At 40.2% G+C, this 20,545-nt stretch overlaps 1 protein-coding gene across 26 annotated transcripts in view; it reads right to left on the reverse strand.

The window, feature by feature from the left end:
• Positions 1 to 20,062, reverse strand: part of AFDN (afadin, adherens junction formation factor) — a 114,496-nt gene extending 94,434 nt beyond the window's left edge. For 13 of the 26 annotated variants that reach the window (XR_012055133.1, XM_030268377.4, XM_030268385.4 and 10 more), the window contains exon 1: positions 19,537 to 20,060. Coding sequence is in view for 25 of the 26 variants with exons in the window: in XM_030268377.4 (XP_030124237.4) it covers positions 19,537 to 19,647 (111 nt within the window). In the remaining variant the exon portion in view is untranslated. Of the gene's footprint in view, positions 1 to 19,536 lie in introns of all 26 variants that reach the window. The other 13 variants (XM_030268383.4, XM_030268380.4, XM_030268384.4 and 10 more) reach the window with 3 other exon arrangements.
• Between the last annotated feature and the right edge of the window lie 483 nt (positions 20,063 to 20,545).

Here is a 20,545-nt window from a genome sequence, read left to right on the forward strand (position 1 = left end):
CCTCATTTCCTTTGATGTTCTCTTCATAATAACAGAAATAATCTACAGAAAGGTATCTTGTGGAGGTAGCATAAAGACCAACTCCTGCGATATTCTGTCAGAAGGAATTCAGTCAGAAATTACCATTAGTTTTTCAAACAATAGTCTAGATATACATAACCAGTCAAAAAAAATAGCTTGACTTATAATTGTTGATCATAACCTCTCAAATATTTAGGAGTTGCGTCTCTCGTTAGAGTAAGTGTTCTGTGCAAGACTACTCGTGTTTTATGAAAAATTATGATTCTCAAAAAAGTAGCAAGGCAGCTCTTTTCCCAGTTGTAAACACTAATATACCATTACTTCTTTAAAATTATATAAGACATCCTAAATTATCATTTTGTTGCAATATAAGGTAACGCAGAAATCTGGCTTCACTTTTAGACGTAAGGGTTGAAAGGCAAGTATGGGACTGATTCAGTTGATTAAGTGTTCAAAATTTGAATTAATCAAGAATTGCTTGCTTCTCATTTTAGCATCAGAACAGATCTAGTCCGGTAGGTCAGCAACCAAACTAATACTGGCCCCTCATTTCATAGTGTCTTGCTCTTTCTGCTTACAGAAGAGTGAGGAATTTTCAGAGGGCAGGTCAGTCAGATCATCAGTTACAAGACTGGGTGGAGTTGGGAGGAGATAGGAACAACAAAAAGACAATTGAAAAGATGAATACTTAATCATCACATAGGCATCCTTCACATTACTACTTTCTTCCTCACCCTTCCTATCCACCCTAGTCTGGGATAAGGAACTTGAAAATAAACAGTGCATTTCTGTATTTGTGCATTGCTTAGTCTAGGTAGCAGCTTCAGTCCTAGAACTGAGAGAAAAGATGACTACAGGTATTTGAGAATACAACTCAATAGCTCCCTTCCAGAGTTTGTTCGCCCAGCATTAAGACTTCATGTTGTCATAACCTAGGAAGTCTCCCCGCACTCACTGCAATGACAGTCTTCTGCTAAGAAGATTCCACTTATGAAAGGAGACCTTCAGAAGGATATTTTTCTTGAGGAACTCACAATTCTGATCTCTGAACTTCTGGGGCAAACCAGTCCTCATCTAATGACTTCCCAGGGTGCACAATAAACCTTTTAAACCATGTTTTTTTTGAAGGAAATCCTAGAACAAGCATCTGGATGTAGGGATTAACAGCTAAAGTAGTAGTTCAGCTAGTTAAGAATGACTAGCAAGATTGCATCAAAATAGATTCAAACATAACATGCAGAAAAGGTCTCTTAAAGCTTCTTTAAACTTAATATCAACATATAAAATTTAATTCTGAGTATCTGAGATGTTTCTTATTTGGTATATTTCAGCTTAAAATTCCTATTATATTAATACTGGCCTAAGAACATTTGCAGAATTAACAGACTAATACTACCCAAGTTTCAAAACAGCAACTTAAATTTTAACAGTAAAAATGCTCCATCGAAGTAACAAAGTTGTTACAAATATCTGTGGCCAGACAAGACTACTTTCAAACTAGTACTTCAGCATTTCTTCCATCAAAAAGGGTACACTACCAGCATAGCCTATTTTTGAGCATTACACAGAGACCCATATAGCAGAATGGGTCACAATAGCAGAATTCAAAACAGAGAACATGAGGTTGAGTATAAGTAATTGAACTAGCCAACACACCATACTGTAGAAATACAGTTTTGTACACTAACAATAACGAGGAGTGAAAGTAAATCTTTATTCCCAATAAACACATACCAACAAAAATAATCCAGCATGGCTCATTCACTGCAACTACCCATTCCAGTAACGAATACAGGCGTGCCATCTGGAGAAGGAAGTAGTACAGGAAGAGAAAACGGGAGCAAAACTGTGCAATTTACACAACTTACAAATGTTTCCTGTCCTGCAGCACTGGGACCTCACCCTATCTCCCTTGGGCAATCTATCACACAGGATACATCGACAGAACATAGTTTGCTTAAGTCAAAGGATACATAAAGTGATCCTGAAACATCTCGGTATTTTCAGTCTTGCAGGTTGTGTAGGATGGGTAGAAGAATGCTGTACTCAACTTCAAAAAGAATCTAAGCATTTCAATATTCAAAGCTTTCAAGTACATCCCTAAATGTTTTGCCGAAGGAAATTCCTCAAAGTGGGGGTTTAGGTAGGGTATTTTTGCTTTGTTTTTTGCTTGAGGTTTTGTGTGGCTTTTCAGTGCAACAGAATTCAACAGGGGCACAAGGAAAGTCCCAACAGTGAAAGGTAAAATTTCTTTCAACAACACAGGCTCAAGAAACAACCGGCTGGGAAGAAGCTCTGTTAAATAAAACCTGAGGATCTTGGTGGACTGCAAGCAGAAGATGATTCAGACGCATGCCCTGACAGCAAAGTCAACATCATGCGTAGTTGCATTAACAGGACAAATACAAGCTTTAGGTCAAGTAAAGCAGTAGTACTGCTCTACCCATCGCTCTGGTTTTGTGCTGTCAGTACAGGAAGGACAGAAATAAGCTGAAATTCAGCAGAGAGCTACAGGATGTTTAGGAGGCTGAAGAACCTAATCTAAGGAAGCGAGACAGAAGGAACTGGGTTTGTTGCTCCTGGAGAAGAGCTGGCTTTGGGGAGACCTACAAAGCAGCTCACAGAATCTGCAAAGAGGCCAAGAAGACAATGCAGCAGTGATCAACAGGGAATGGTGGGAGGACAAGAAACACTGGACATGAAGTTGAAACAAAAGCAGCATTTAAACTGACTATACAGAAAACTTTTTTAACCATTCAGACGGTCAAACCAATGAAGGAGGGTGCCGAGAGTTACTGCAGTTACTGGTCCTTAGAGGTTTTCAACACCTTAGGAGAAAGGCCCTCAGGGACATCAGGACTGACCTTGCTTCAAGCAGGAGGTTGGACTAGAAATCTCCTGAGGTCTATTTCAAATCAAAGGACTAGCCTGTCCTCCTTTATCTGTGGAGGACAGGCTAATTTTCCATGACTGTTCAGCTACAGAAAACACTAATTGTTGCAGCAACCAGGCAGGCAGATAGCCCTAATTTAGACATGACCTCCAACCAACAACAGGAGAGCTCCCAATACTGAGATGTACCAACATGTGTGTCTCAACAAGGGCCATGACAAATGAAGGGAGGAAAAAAGCTTAATAAAGTACTCTAAGTGGCAGTATAATATTTGTAAATTTCTCTTCAGGTACAAACCCAACTGGTAGACATTAGAGACAGTAAAGCCTATATAAAGTGGTTCTACTACACATAAGAAGAGTAATTAATAATGTAATGCAATCAATCACAATTAGAAATAACTGGAATGGGTATACACACCATGGAACCATCTAAGATTACAGGATAATTCAGGGGAAAAGGAACTTCAGGAGTTTCCAATCCAAGCTCCCAGCGAAAGACATCTCTGAGGTCTTACCAGGCCCTTTTGCAGCTTTCTCCAGCCTGCTCTTTGAAATCTCCATGGACAGAAACTGCACAACCTCCCTGTGCAACATGTTCCACTACTTGACTATTCACTGGCATCTGAGAGGTTTTCTTTTGCAGAATACTTTTGTAGCTAGTGAATTGCATAACAATCTCACTTTTAATACAGATAAAATCAACTGTATGCCTGAAATAATTATTTTAACATAGAAGTTCATTCTTCAAGAAAGATTACATAACCAAAACCAATGAAAGATCAAAAAACTCCGGAGAAACACAGAAATTTAAGGCAAAAACTCAAAAGTGGCCGCTTTTGGAAAAAAAAAAAAAATTCAATATTCCTCACCCTCCCTACATCCTCAAGCCAGTGAGATTTCCATGGGTTCTACTTTTGAAAGCAGTTCAATCCTGAAGCTCTAGACAAGCATCTGAGTGGAATAAGGGAAGTGATTCCCTACTATCAATACACATTTGTTGCTAACCTATAGCTGCTATAGGGTATGTGAGGCAAAGGAAGGCAGAAGTGGGTGGATATCTTATTAATAATAATAATAATCACAACCTAACCACAGCAAACAGCTTGATTTTGAGAACACCACAAAGCAACAGAACATCAGAAGAAAACCAACTCAGAGAGCGGGAACAAAAGGAAAGTGGGGTAGACCAAGATAAAAGAGAGTTCAAGAGAGGAATTATCAGAGGGCTGGAGCACCTCTCCTGCGACAGCTGAGACATTTGAGTTGTTCAGCTTGGAGAACCAAAGACTTTAGAGAAGCATTTTTATAGGAGCCTTATTTTACCTAAAGGATGCTACAAGAAACATGAACAGGGACTTTTTACAAGGGCATGTATTAGACAGGACTAAGGGGAATGGTTTTAAACTGAAAAAGAGTAGATTTATATTAGTTATTATGAAGAAATTCTTTACTCTGAGGTTGCCCAGCAAGGTGATGGATTCCCTATCCTTGGAATAGTTCAATGCAAGCAAATACAACATCTTTTCCCCAAAGCCAAATTTTTCAGACTTTCTTCTCCATTTTGTAAGCTGTTCTCTTTGGACCGATCCATACTAATAAACTTAGATGGATTCATTGCAACATCAAAGTCAGAAGTGGTAGTTCCAGTATCTCTTCATTTTTAAGCCATGATCAAGAACTAGCAAACTTAGACATGCCATTACTCCCTGTCCCACATGCTACCCCCTCTTCATCATCAGTAAGGTTTACAAAACTAAGCAATGAAAATTTTCATGCTTGTTTCAAGAAGAAAGTCATCTCAAGGAGCAGATTTTGGCAATAATCAAGCCCAGATCAGATGCATTTTTATTAAAGCAATGCAATTATTTTTTTTTCCTTAAGTAAGATTAGTTCACTTTAAATTCCAATCCTCTGGAATATACTTCAGCTTTATTAAAAAAATGCTTGAAATGCTTTTAATTTTGAAAACACAACTTAATTTTTTCAATATATTGAAGTAAATTTTATATTGTCATCTTATACTTGCAACTGAAGTTTTTTGTAATATTCCTCAAACATACAAAAATATACCTTTTTAACTTGCACAGACTATTATTACTATATACTTTTTTTTTTACTATAGAATAAGAAAGTGAGAAGTATTTCCCAAGCCAGGAAAGTAACTTTGCTCAGGGGAGGCTACTCATAAAAATGCTCATTTCACCATCAAATAGCACATTTGGTTACCAAAGAGGTACGTTTTAAAGAGTGCTACCAGCTCTATTCTACAAATTTCCTCTAGAAGAGAACAAATTACTGGTTTTATCATATAGCACTGGTTAACAAAACTGGTCTCTACAGCTCTGTTAATCAGGAGTTGACAGAAGACTGTGTTTGCCAGTGTATCGTGCGTGAACTCTCACTTTTAACCAAGTTCTGCACCTCTGCCCAGTAGTTACTTTTGCAGCCAGTGACATGATTTGTATGCTTAGTTAACTTCACTTAAATTCCCACCTTTCATTTGTCATCTCTACATTGCAAGAAACTATCAGAAAATTAAATGGTTGCTTACTTTCAGAAATTTTCTTGCCCTAAAACACAATTCTATCATATACTTTAATTTTATCCTTATCAAGGGACTGTCAGTTGAGTGGCACACAGAGCAAGGACAAGTTACAATGCAAACATTAACGCAGATGATTAACCGTGAACAGGACTATTTCGAGTTTAAACAGGCTCAGATTACAAAAGCATTCAGTAACTTGGTTTGGCTTACTCAGATATTAAAACATAGTGAATGAAGGCATAAATGATACTACTGTACAAGATTTCAAGTATACTCTGACTCACAGTGAAACAATTAAGGCTTTAACTAACTGCTGATATTAGCCAAACAGTCTCCGCAGCAAATGATCAGAATTAACACAGCTGAAAAGTTTTACCAACGAGGTCTATCCTCTCATTAGTAAGGGAGCATGACACAAGAATATGAGAAGATGACCCAAAACAAAAATTGTCAGGAAGCAAAGATAGCAACGTGCAGAAGTGGAAAAGAATTTTCAAATCTAAGGAGTCTCTAGCTTCTTCTCCTTTTAATTAACAACCAATAATGTCTCATAGTGTAGTATGTATGCTGACTACTGCATGTATATTTTTTTTACTGCTGAGGACAGTAAACTCTTCCAGACTTATTCCTACAAATGAAACAAAAACCAAAACCCCAAACACATGCACATTTTATACAGTCTTAGTTAACTCCATATCATTTGTTCTGGGCATTTTTTATTACTCTCCACAGTGAGACAAACTTTCCTTATGATTAGGTACTTAGAGTAACTCATTCAAATAGATTTCGTTTTTTAAATTATTATTGCAAAGCATTTGAGAATTTTGAATTTCTTTGTATTCAGTCTTCACTTCAAGAACCTTAATAAAACATATATGCTTGCCTTAATTAACAGCTTACAAGATGTTAGAATACCAGAAAGTTACACATGTGTAAAAAGGAAATTATTGGGGAAAAAGCTACAGCTGTTCAGCCCGGATTCTTCAGCCTGGAAGAGAAGGTTGTGTGGAAATCTCAAGCAGCCTTCCAATATCTGAAGGGGGCCTACAGGGAAGCTAGAAAAGGAGTCTGACAGGAACTCCAATGATAGGACAAGGAGTAATGGGTACAAAAATGGAAAGAGGGGAAAGATTAGATATTAGGAAGAAGTTCTTTATTGTGGGGGTAGTGAGACACTGGAACAGGTTTCCAAGGGAGATTGTGGATGCCCCGACCCTGGCAGTCAATGTCCTTGAATTGACAATGACACTGGATAAGCCCTTGAGCAACCTGATCTAGTTGGAGGTGTCCTGCCCGTGGCAGGCAGGGCTGTAACCAGGTGATCCTTAAGGTCCATTCCACCTCCTTGGCAGTTTAATTCCTCACATTTCGAACTAAAGTCACCTATTTACTGAAGTGAGGCAGTCTCATGTACATTTGACACAGAAGTATTTCTGAAACAAACAAAATCCCAAATATGAAAATTATTCAAGTTCTGTACGAAAATACATAATATTCTTCCTACTGCAGGCAGCTCCCCAATAGAGAAAAGGGGCAATCTTTGCTATTACCATAGAACTCACATATGATTTAAACCAGAGATGGTGTGATGATGCTGGCAGATGACACTCTAAATGTGATTAACTCCCTTCCCCTTATATTTTATAAGGTGAAATCTCAAATTAGGATAACCTAGAGAATTGCATACATCTATAAAAATCTGGCTTCTCTTTCTGGCTCTGTAGTAACTAAATTTACAACAGTTTTCAACATATTACTTCATGTATCTGCATCATTTTTCCCATCCTACTGTCCTGGAAACATTATTAACTAAGTGAGAAGGTTAGGTGTCTTTTATACATACACCAAGACAGTTTATGAAGATGATACAGCTGCTCAAGAGTACAGTACAACAGAAGCATGATCTAAATAAATATCATTTTAGAATCACAGAACGGCTTGAGTTGCAAGGGACCTCAAAGATCATCTAGTCTCAATGCTCAATTTTGCTAATAGCAACAACTTGGAGAAACAGTCTAAGGGGAAAAAAAATAATCAAGTAATATAGTTCAGTTCCAAACATACTTGAATGATCATTGCTCACTTTCAAGAATTAGACTTTAAATTGCTCACTGCATGAACAAAATGTATCATAAATGTTCTACTTATAAAACTGGTTTATACAAATAGCCAATGTAACGTAAAGTCAGACATTATTTTGTAATGGCATATACAAACATGAAAGCTCAGTAATTAAAGGGAAAAGTCCCCTCGCATACAGCAAGTAAGCAGTTTTTCATAAAAACAAATGCAGTAACCTTTAGCAAAATCTAAACCTGTTGAAGTTTTTTTTTCATTTTACCTAGATTTCATGTATGTAAATATAGAAAAGAAATTTTGAAATAAACTAAGCACCGATTTTAAAATGCTGTCAACATTTAATGATGTTTAGGTCAGATGGACATTGGGGGTGGAGAATAAGGCAGGGAAAGGGCTGGCCAAAGCTCCTGAAAGTCACAGTAAAAAGCAGCATACAATTTAACTGCTACCATGTACTTGTGTTGCTGCAAAAGTCATTATCATCAACACCACAGAGCTGGAAGAGAATCAAATATGGACAGTTCTGCATGGCAGAAGACAGAACCCCATGACAACAACCACATGATGGCAGGAAGAGGGTCAAGACTGCCCACTTCCTTTCTGTGCCTCAGAAGTGCTGAGAGGTGAGTGAAGAAGTGGCTGCAGAACACTGTGTGTGTACCTGTGAAAATGTTCATCCTCTTTTACACTTGCTGAGGTGGAATTCAGATTACTCACACATCAATCAGCCATGACAAAGAACACTGCTATTCAACATTTCACTTCCTAAATTAAGGATCTAAAGATATCAGAAATATGTTGGTATTTCACTCTACTTGCAGGTTTCTCCTTCTACTGATAACATTGTGATATTGCTATAGAAGAAGAAAGCTGACACTAGGAAAAAGGCATGTATATCAAGGATCACAGAAACTGTCCTGACCCTTTTGCAACATAAAGAAACACCCTATTCAATATCTGGATAAATTAAGCTCTATATGCCCTGAGTACCATCCAGATTACCTCTGAGGTGGTTAGGAAGGAATTTTTCCCCTTGGTGCAAGGTTTCCTTCTTAGCAGCTAAGGAATTCAGTATAAGGTTAATCCAGGAAATTCAGTCTGTCTCTACCTAGCAGACACCTAGAAGAGATGACACAAGCCAAAAGCCTATTAAAAGGAATCCTCTCCAAAATAAGGGAAAAGTATCTATAGTTATAACAGTATAGCAAGCCAAAAAGCACTCCCTTAGAAGAAAACCCAGGTGTCACAGCCACCTGCAGCACAAAAACTAGCTGGTTATAAACAGGTCCAACTTCAAGGCCACTCCAAACTACAAAGTCCACGTGGCAGGTGTACAGGCTGATCTGTAACCTCACTTTTCTGACAGGGGCAGATAATCATAAGGCTGCTCTCTGAAGCCAGTGCAGCAGGATGAACACACTTGAAGACTGCTGTAATTGGCATTCTTCCCTGAAAGTAGAAGATTGGAGTGTCTGGTTTAATGTTATGGATTTGAGAGTTTTAGTGCAGAGTGCGCGTGGGAGGAAACGAGGGAGAAAAGGTCTCAACACAGGTAGGTTTACTGAGAGAGCTGTATCAGTACATTTATAATTATATACATGGATATTTATGAGCATCCATACGCACAAGAATGTTCAAAGACCTGGAGACAAATGAACACTGAAGATAAGACAGACACTTAAGCAAGTGTTGAGTTTCAAAAGTTTTTACAAACCATCAGTATCAGAACATTGTACAACACTTGAGCTTCAGTATGTGACTGTCTCACATTGGTACAATGCTACCAATTTTTGTTCTGCCACTTGACACTTTATCACTCAAAATGAATGAAGACTACTTTGAGAAGGCAAAGTTTTCAAATTTGTCTTATCTATCAAAAATTTGATGTACCAATTTTTTGAGTTCAACCTTAAACTTAATGCAGGTGAGAAAGCAAATTGTGAAACAGAAGTACTCTGGAGCTTGTAGCAGACCACAAACAATTTATTTACAAACAGTAAGAATTAGTAACTCCTTCAGAACATCTAATACTCAAGATACAGAGCCAGTATCAGAATGTTAGGAGAATGCTGATTATTGCTTCAGAAAATTTTCAACACTGAATTTTAAACACTGTATTCAATCACTCCAATTTCATCACAGATCCTACTTTACAGGACACCTTTAGTCAAAAGCTATGCTTTTCTGTAAATCCTGACAAAGGCTCCAGGAGAGAGCCAAATCCTCTCTTCTTTGACTTTTTTTTTTCTATTAAATGGATAGAACACCTGAGACAGACTGCAAACTCAGCTCATATATTGAAAACTTCCCAGAACTACAGTAATGTCACCACTTTGGGCTGGTTAGGTCTTTGGATGCTGGTAGATGGCCTTTGGTGAATATACCAGTAGTCAGTGCATAAAATTACTTCATTGTTCTCCTTTTTTTCTTTTTCCCCGGTCTACATATCAGTCCTTATCTGTCTCAAAACAGTTTGCTATAGGCATAACAAGTGAATTTATTGAAATAATCTTTGCTGCACTATGGCAACAGGAACAACTCTCGTTAAATACTAGATACAGTTTCAGTATTGCTGGAGACAATACATCTCTCACAAAACAAAGAACGGCCTTGCTAGAGCATTTCACTGATTTTTAAAGAAGGAAACAGTAGTTTGGCCTTTTATTTTTTTAACAGCTTCAGAAAGCTAAAGAATTAGATCACAAAATGCAGTGATCTTAAATCATTCCAGTTTTGACCTTCTTCACTATACAGCAAACTTTAGACCTAACAGGCAAATCCCTCAAAATCAATTAGTAGGATTGAGCAATGTTTTCATTAGTAAACACTGTCTTTCCATCACCACTTTCAGATTAATTTCCTTTTCCAGATATGAAAAGAAACTATTCTAATCTTTCAACAGCCAGAACACATACAGTGAGTATTGAAAAAAGTCTTAAAACTTTCATTCTGTCTACCCTGAAAGTAAGTAGCAGCCATGTTCAGTAAGGCTATCACTTTAAGTGGAAACAACTTACATGTTTCCCAATAAAACACACAGCATTCTACAAGAAGTATGCAATGCTTGGATATAATCCGAATGCAGAAAATATTATCAAACTGTACTCAGAAGGTGAATGCAAACCAGATTTCTCAACATAAAAGAAGTGATATTATGAAAACCATGTTAGCAATGCAAACTTTTCTAAAACATAGCATGGTTCAATTTTATTTGTTTCCACACAGACATTTTCCCATCCAGGAGGACACTGTCTTTATCACAGACAGCACTGTCCCAATGTTTTTTACATTAAGAACATGGCATAATTGTTTTTACTAAAATTGAGAACAATAACAAAATGTTTAAAGGGACCTTTTCAATTTCAAGCTGATGCACTGCTTAAAGTAGAGCACCTTCTGGAGGGCAAAGGGAATGAGACCTTTTCTTGTTTTAGGCTTTGGGGCAGGGTATCTTTGTCCTTTCAACTCTTGCCCAACCACAGGATAATTTTCATCAGGGACCAACAGTCCCTAATTTTCATTAAGAAGTGAGATCCTGATCTTCCACCGGGTTTTGTAAGCAATACAACATATGCGAAAGCAAAATGTAAATATATGTTAAAGCATGACACTGACATCAAATTGTGTATCTTGCCTCTAAGAAAATAGAGTGTGGACTGACAAATCAAGACACCTAACAAGGAGAAAGCTCTACTAAACACATCATGGAATGCTTGAAAAGTCTACGCACTGAAATCTTAGTTCACAGATACTGCTCTGAGCAACATACTTTGTCGGCCAAATAAATATTGTTGCCAGACAACTCATTGTTTTTCACTTTTTCACACTATAAAAGGTGGTCTTACTACATAGCAGAGCCAGATATTGAGCCATGCCCTGGGACACGGTTCACTAAGGGGAAGCCTTAAAGCACATCATCAGGAAGCTATCACCTATCACTAAGTAGTGAGTTTTTGTGAGAGCTTCGTATTTCTGAGTTCTAGATACAAGAGCGCAAATTATAAAAGTAGTAAGAAAAACACTGACCAAATAAAAAACCCCGCCCTGCAGCTATTGTTTCAGTCTGCCATCACTCTATAGCAACTAGTACTGTAGTGCATAAAACCATTCCAAAATATTTACCCAAGAGTTGACCTGGCATTAGGAGTTGTAGCCAAACATACACTCAATTTCCAGTCCCATAACAAACCAGCTGGTTTTCTAATGTCTTTGAATAGAATAACTATAGTAACTCTTATTTTTTAAAGTTAAATCTGTTTTATACTCTTGTAATACATAAGTAAAATTAGAAATCAATTTATTATTATTCTTAAGATATACCAAGCATCACTTAATAAAAACTTAAAACTTTCAAAGCTAATGATGTGTAATTTCTGCTCTCCAGTGGAAGAGGTGACATGAACAAACTTACAGGAGTGTACGCAATTTCATCAGTACAATCAAACTCTTACAGTCTCTTCTATTAATATGATGAAATTCAAACACAAATTACAAATTCGTGTAACCAAGTAAAGTTTACATTTAAGTGCAAATTTGCACTTAAAACTAACTCCCTATAGTGATCTTCTAGATTATAACCCTAGTCCTAAGACTTTTTTCAGTTCTTACAGGTTTCAAACTCTAAAGAAATTTCCCAGACTAATGAGTAATCTACAACAAAATTCTGCAAGACAGACCAGGGCAATAAAGAGCCCCGTTCCACACAATGCATAGAGAAGTGAAGCAAGCAGTATCTAGACAAAGGGCATCTTCATAGGAGACAAGAATGAGCAAGAATCAGAGGAATGGCTCCCTAGTATCTGCACTAGAAGATGACCTGAAGAGGAGCTAACTTACAGGGGAGCACACAGTGGAAGAAGTCAGATCTAGAAAATGTAATTAAATATATAATAACAATTAGTTGATAACCTTGAGGGCAATGCCTGTAACAGAAGGAGATGACCATTATCCTGAAGCATGACACAAAATGGTTTTAGCAAGTTACATGTACCTAACACAAGAAAACTTTGAAGTCATGCATAATAAAAAGGTATGAGAAAAACAGGTGATGGCTGAAAAAAAAAATTAACACTGGACTTCATGTCAAAGCAGATTTTTTTAGTCTTACTAGAGAACCAAACTAGACAGCAGAGAAAGGCAGAATTGCAATTCAATGACTGAAGGCAACCAACCATGTGCAAAACTCATCCCTATGCTGAAAAAAGTTATGTTACAACGTTATACATCTTCATTATACAAAAGCTCATAATGCACAATACAGTCCAGGAAGATAACTTGATTGCAACTGAACTACTACAGTTTTCTATCTATTGACCCAAGTTTTCATCTTAGATTTTTCAAGCTTCCAGACAGGGACAGTTACAGAAAAGAAGTAATTTTTACTTGCAATTAAAGACCTGAGGGGAAAGGGGAATCTCCGCAAGAAGTTTAACAATTAGGAGCCAAGTCATTCATGCATCCAGAACAACTATCAATTATCTCTTTGGTTTACCTACCTAACAATCTTAACAGCAGAAATTAACAGGCTTTAGCCTTTTCACAAGATGAAATTAGCATCTCATTCAATATCTATTTTCTATGTAAATATTCTTTCTAGCCAAAAATCTTGAAAAATCAACAATTACCTAAATAGTGCTTTACTCAAATACACCTCAGAAAAGGCTTGCGTTAGCATGAAGTTCACTTTGAAAGATAGAGCAGACACTCCATTATGTATCTGTATTATTTGCTAAATTAGACTTCTCTTAAATTCATCACAACATTTCGTTTACTAATTCACACTGGGATTCTCAATTCTACCTTCATCAGAACCACTGGTCAAAACAGGGAGTTATTTTCTTTATGCATGTTCTGAATTTTGCAGAGCTACCATTTATTTCTCTTCATTTATAGCAAAGCAACTACTCCAACAGATACTGACAGTAAGACTAACTCAGTGGTTTCTTATCACCTAGAGCCTTCCCACAAACACCAGTTCATTTCAACTTTTATCACTTTCCAGCTAAGTTTTAGCTTTTGCTACTCCTTTTAGACAACAAAAGCATCTAGACACAGAGCAGAACTTCATTAATTATAAAGCTAGGTTTTCCTCAAAAATCATGAAAGTATGTTTCATTCATCTTAGTTTAACCTCTCTGAAAGATAAATGGTTTTGACAGAAAAAACACACTTGCACAAACAAAGCAAATCCCTTACACATCTAGAGGACTGTAGGTTTTTCAGCTGAAAAGTAATTCTTGTCAATGGCATTTTAGGCGGGGAACAGATTCACACATCAGGAGGGAATTCTTAAAGCCAGTATGTCTGAATTGTATGGAACTAATTAGCCACTAGCTCAAGAAATAACTTCCATAAGGAATATTAAAAGCACAGCCTAAAACGTCTTCCTAGAATTATTTTCATTACTTATGATGTCTGTAGACTGTGGTCAGTATCTTAATTCAAACTTATAATTGTGACTCTCTAGAGAGCACTAAGACTTCAGTTGTAATGACTATTCACTTTGACTCAGTTAAAGGAAAACTGGTCTCCAAATACTCCTTGTGATGCACATGAGAAGGCCTGCACCCCTGACTTTTCTCCAACCATTTTAATGCAGAACTAGAGCTCAAAAGACTCAGTGAAGTGCAATTAGTAATCCCGAACCTCTAACTAATGCCTCAATGTTTTTATCTCCTCTTGAACTGTGTCTGCTTAGTGGTACCAATTATCTGAAAAACATTCTGTTCACTAAAAAGCACAGACATTAGTCCCCAGGATTCCAATCACCCTTCCAGACTGACTAAATATTAAACATCTGTAGCAAAGAGAGTTTACTTTCCATACCATAGGTTTGGCAAACTTAAAAGGACAGTGTTTTCAGATATATTACCAGCTTCTTGAGGTCTTTACAGTACGAAGAGTTGCACTTGCTTAAACTACTGAAAGTGGTAGAATCTTACTAGTGGAGATGGCACAAGTATTTCTACCATTTAGATGGTGTTTTCCTTTGCTCCGGACTTGCATTTCCACTACTAGTAACCCATAACACAATAGATTACCCATTTTAAAAACAGGTCTTTAAAAAGCCTCAGAGCCAGATTTTTAAAAGGGTGAGACCTTTTTGTGGGGGAGCAACCATGCAGATAAACAGCAGGAAGGTTAAAACCTAAAAACTCCCATTTCTTATTGCTTTAATTATATTTAAATAACAAGTTTGCCTAACTACCATTTAAAAGCTGTAAGCTTATGTCATATACCAGTCTATCCTGTGACACTTAATGAACCAGAAACAGATCTGAACCCAAAAACTTCAGAAGACGAAAATTCCATCAGTCCTAAAATATCCTGCCATACAGTGTACTGTGCAATATTTTCTGTTAATAGACTGGTTACTTGTACTTAAAGCCAAAGAAAACAATATAAAACATACTGAATAGACCAAACATACATAACACACGGAAAGTCAATATAAAAAAAAAAACCCCAAAACAAAGCAACAAAAAGCCCCACCCACATTCTGAAAGGTTATTTCTAATAACTTGTTGCTCAGACTAAGTTTTTTCATACAAAAAAGCCATGAAAACTTCTGAAATGCCTTTTTTTATGACAGCCATTTAAAAGTCAAACTCTCAAGAGTTATTCTTTAATACAAAGCATGTTATTTGTCTACGCTTTTTGATTAGACCTTTCTACTTTTGATGACAGAGGTATATTAGACTAGAAAAACATTCTCCATCAGAAAACAAAACTACAACAGATCAATGTTTCTGACAATAATCCCCCAGCCCGTGGGCAACTGTTATAAAAAAATCCCACTTGTTCTAAGAAGTGCCCATCTCAAAACAATTAAATGCAATTCACATTCTTAGACCACAAACCATGCTTAGAAAAAACACTTCTCTTCCGCTCATATAACAGCTATGAAAGTATACATTAAAGATGAAACGTTATTTTGTCATCAACAATAATTTTACCTAGTTCAGATATGGCATCTTACTAGATGCATTCCAACAGTGATATGCATAGTCTACAGTACCCCTCCATTCCTTCCTCTCACCCAAAAACATCCTTGTGCAGCAATTTTATATAATCAACTCTACAACCAGTTAGCACTTTTATTAAAGGAGAAGGTTAAAAAAGCTAAACTGTATAAATGCAAATAAGTTCCTATGCACAAGTTCCCAAAAAAACTCCATGCACTTATTACAAACTCGTTCATTTAAACTTACTCTGCTTTGAAAACTTTGGGTGCGGTAAGCACCCAAGACTTAAATCAAGATCAAACCATCATTTTAACTCCTACTGCAAAAAGTCTAAGTCTTTTCAAAGTCTCTTTACTGTGTTTTTATGCCCAACCAAAAATATTTTTTTAAATAAAGGAAAAAGCATCCACAGTACTTGGTAATACTTGGAACATGGGCAAGGGGAAAAAATTAAAGAAAAGAGTTAACATTCGGCTTCATTTTGAATCTCTTAATTTATCTATAAAAAAAACCCCATGATTCACCCTACCTTCCCCCAAACAGTCCAGTATTTTCTTCAGACTTGCCAAAGTGAGTAGCTGCCTCACAAAGTAGAGACAGTAAAGCTTAATCAAGTTTTAATGATTACCAGTATTAGAGACATCTTTAGCAAAGGTCTGTACCTAGAGCACTCCTGAAACATTATAATTTAAACTTCCACTAGAGTTTTGGTTTTCTTCAATTATAAGTTTCTCAAGTCACAGAGCTTCTCTGAGCTACTTACTGAATAAAAATAACTTTAAAATTTCAGAGTAAACTAATGCAAATTAACAGATTTCTCAGAACAGCAACAATAGTTCAAATATGTAAATATCTAATAAATTTAAAATTACCACTTTGCTCTCAAACATTAGTCCACAAATTACTTCAGTGAAAGATAGTGAAGATATGAAATCCTCACTCCCAAGAAGTCTTTCAGCTTTCCACATGATACAGAGAGAGGAATACTCATCTCTGATCATGCAACAGAAGTTTTCATTTTTGTTTTGCTGGTAAAGCAGCTCTGAATGACTTAGTTAAGTATTAGAGTCAAAGAGAAGTTAAGAAAAAGTTAGTAACAGAACTGAAAATGTCCTATCCAAGGCTTTGCTCTTAATGTCCTACATACCTTAACAATTTGTCCCTGAAGTCTCACAAGAGGCAAGTAAACAAGATCTCTAATCCTTTAGGACTAGTCTACTCAATAAAATATTAACAGGAATTCAAACAGATTAATTTCATGAATCACTTCTCTGAAAAAAGGCCCACACATCTGAACTACTTTCAAAATACCACCCAACCTTCAAAACAAAGTCACATTTTACACACTTCAGCAAAGCGAAGAGGATCTAATGGAGTTGGAACAACTGTATCTCACCAAAGAATTAGATGTTTCAAACTAGTACCAAGGTACATCAGTCAGTCACATGTGAATTCCTTTCACTGTCACTGCATAATCTATACTCTCAGAACCCTAGACAATTTACATTAGATTTCACTTTTCCTTTGCTTTACCAAAAACATAAATCTCTCTGAACTCCACTATTAGGGCTGTGATTATACCCTCAGCAAAATCCTACTCTCTTACATAGGAAAGTTACAAGACAAGTCACTTAAGCCAGGTTAATTTCACTGAGGAAATGCCTGAAGAATCACTACAAGGCACCAACTCTACTGATACATCCAACCAGCAGCTCCTGCATGACAGTTTGCTGTTCGGGCTACGAAGTTAACCCAGCAGGCCAACAACTATGTCTGGACAGTTTAAAATTATTCAGTTTGACTCAGCTCAAGCACACACAGCCAAAAAACATATCCAGGTTACTGCATCTTCACAGATGCCACATTTGCTGCAGTCTCTACAAAAAGAAAGATGTGCCTTATGATCAAGCTGAGCCTGGAAAGACAGGGCAACAACAGAGGATTACCAGTTCTCAAGGAGTCTAGTAAAAGGGTTTTCATTTAAGCTGATAAACAGTTCAAATGTGAATCATACCATCATCTATGTTGAAAATATCGCCAAATTTGTGTCAGCTCAGGGTAAGAGTGAAAATAAATGTGAACATTCATAAGTGTAATTAGCTGGAATGAAAATATACTTTATCTATAAAATTGTTACCTGCTACCAGTTCGATGTAAATGCACCTGCAGTCTTATCAAATGCTTTTAGAACTAGTAGGCTAAAGAGCTCATACATTCAAGGATATTATGCATGCACTTCATTTTTTACATTCGGTAGTTCAACTGAAATATCATCACTGACAGTGGCAAGTATGCTCCTATACAGGTTCAGAGGCTTAACTGCAGAAGTGTAGAGTGAATGCAAGTAAAATTATTTTTTCTTTCAATAATAACTATAATGAAGCTGGTGACTTTTGTGCAAACTCTAGTTAACTATGATAATAAATATGCATGGCTGACCTAAAGAAAATATTTGTTAAACTACTTACTAACAAAACCACAGAAGCATAGTCTGCCATAAACACAAAGGAGAGAGACTGGCGTTAGAATGTACTGGGAATGGACAAACACATCAATAAAAGAAAAAGTTCAGCCACAGGTAGTTAGCAGTCAACCTGCAATTCCAAAAAGACTGTGCTGTGTTCTCAAACATGATCCTTAAAGCTTCTTGACGCTGGCCTCAGCCCACTTTTTTGAGACAGTAACTGTCAACCAAGAATGACATTGTTAAAACCTAAGCAATGCAATCAAGGAACTCTAATTACAATAAATCTTGGAAGATGTAGGGAATAATCAGAGAAAACCGTCATCTTTGTGTTCAAGAAACTGTCTGCAATGAGCAGAACTGAAAATACCCGAAGGTGTTGTAGTTCCTAATCTTAGAAATGCTTTCAACACTTTTTCGTGGCTCTGCTAGCAGTCAGTACCTGGGTGCAGAACAGGAGCCAGCTCCAAGACCAAGCCAACGTGATTTCTCAGAGGCTTCTGTTAATAAACAACCAGGGCCAGGCCAAGAGCAAGTGTGAATTTCCTCCTTTTCCCCGGGAACACGCACATGATCAGCCTCCACCCTCTAAGCAGGGAGCCCGCTGTCACACACAAACAGGGCTGTAACCTGCGTCCCCAGCCCTCCCCCTACCCCCCCTCGCCGCTTTCAAACCAGACGCGCAGCATGAACCAGGCAAAGGGAACACGACAAGGGGCAGCGGGAGGGTGTGGTTTGACTATTACATTTTTTTTTTTTTTTAAAAAGACAAAACCCAGCCTCTCTAGGCCATCAGAAACACCCACTTCATTAGGCAGATATTACCCGCTGTGTTTTTCCAGTACAACATGTGAACTCGGGTCTACGAACCTGCTCCTGGTATTTACTTTAGGCGGCGGGCTGGCAGCCTGCAGGCTCGGAGAGCCAAGGCGCTCCGTCCGTCACGCCCTGGGAAAGCCACTCCGAGGATTGCACCAGCAACCCGGAGAGCCGCCGGACTACAAGCGGCAGGTTGCTTTGTAAGAGGCGCCTTCGGCACAAAGACGAATATTTAAAGAAACAAACAAGCTAGCAACAAAAAAAGCGCCCAGCACCGAGATTTTCAATCCTCCTCCACCAGCCGCCTGTGTATGTACTGGTAAAGTCACAGACAGACCAAAAAAAAAAAAAAAGCCCACGGAGGTAGCCGGTGTCGGGCTCGGGACGGGGGCAGCTCCTGTATTCTCGCCCTTGCCCGCCCCCTTTCGCCACCTCCATCTCCCAGCAGGTTTCTCTCCTGCCTCGGAGCCGCCGGTCCCGCGGGGTCAGGCCGGCATGTGCCTGCGGGAGGGAACAGAGGGAGGAGGGGACGGCTCCGGCCCTGCGCTCCCTTCCTCTCCCCGGCCGCTGCAACCTGCCTTCACCCGGGCACGGCGAGGGGCCTGGCTGCCCACCGAGGAGCGGAGCCCGGCCGCGGCCGGCGCAGGAGAGCCGGTGTCCGAGCCTCCGGCCGGGCGGGGCGCGGCCTGGCCCGGGCGCGGCGTCGCACCGGGCCGGCCGAGCGGGAGGCCCTCGCCGGGGTCGCTCACCTCGGTGGGGTCGCTGATCTCGAACAGGTCCAGCCGGTTCGCGTTCCAGTGGTTAATGATGTCGGCGAGTTTGCGCCGCTCCTCCTCCCGGCTGCCGCCGCCGCCCGACATCCTCGCCGAGCCCGCCGCCGCCGCCGGGGAGCCGAGCCGGGGCCGGGGCCAGGCCCTCTCAGCCGAGCCCCGGACGGAGCGGGGGTCCCTCAGTCCCGGCCGGGCAGCGGAGGGACCGGCTCTCCCCGCGGCCGCTGCCGGCTCGAGCGCCGCGGAAACGCCCCGGGACCGTGCCGCCGACAGCAATCCGCCTCGGCGGACAGCGGGGAAGCAGAGAAAGAGAAGGGGGAAGGGCGGGCAGGGGGCGGGGAGGAACAGGAAGGATGCCCCGAGTCGGCAGCGCCCGCCGTATCTCCTGGCTCGGCAGCGCCTGTGTCCGCTCGCCTGCCCTGAGCCGAGCGAAGCCGCCGCTGCCGCCGCCTTTCTCCGCCCCGGGATCGCCCTCCCCTCGCTCTCTCCTTCACACACCGGCCGTGCGCGCCCCCGCCCGGCCGCCCGCCCTCCTCCTCCCCTTCCCGGGCGTGTGCGCGCCTGCGCGCGCTCCCGGCGGCCGTCGCCTCCCGGCGGCGCGCGCCTCCGGAGAGTGCCCTCCGTGTCCCGCCTCCCCCTCCCGCTCCGCCGCTCCCGACGCCGGCGGGAGGCGGTCGGGATCCGGCGGTGGCCGGGGCGGGGCGAGGCGCGGCCAGGTGCAGTGGGAGTCCCCGCCCGGCGGCCGGGGACACGCGGCGGCGGTGTCAGCGCGGTCCGGCGGGGAGTGCGATGCCGGCCAGGAGGCCCCGCGGAAGGAGCGGCGGGAGCCCCGGGCGCCGCCTTAGCGCGGGGCCCGCGGCCGCGCTGTGGCACCAACAAAGAGCCGCCGCGGCCGCGGGAACAAAGAGCCTGCGGGCGGATCCCGGCGCGGCCCCGGCGTAGCTTCCCCGCGCTAAGGCGGGCGGAATGTCGCCGCTTCCCAGCCCTC

Source organism: Taeniopygia guttata, chromosome 3 (assembly GCF_048771995.1).
Source record: "Taeniopygia guttata chromosome 3, bTaeGut7.mat, whole genome shotgun sequence".
NCBI classification, from domain to species: Eukaryota; Metazoa; Chordata; class Aves; order Passeriformes; family Estrildidae; genus Taeniopygia; species Taeniopygia guttata.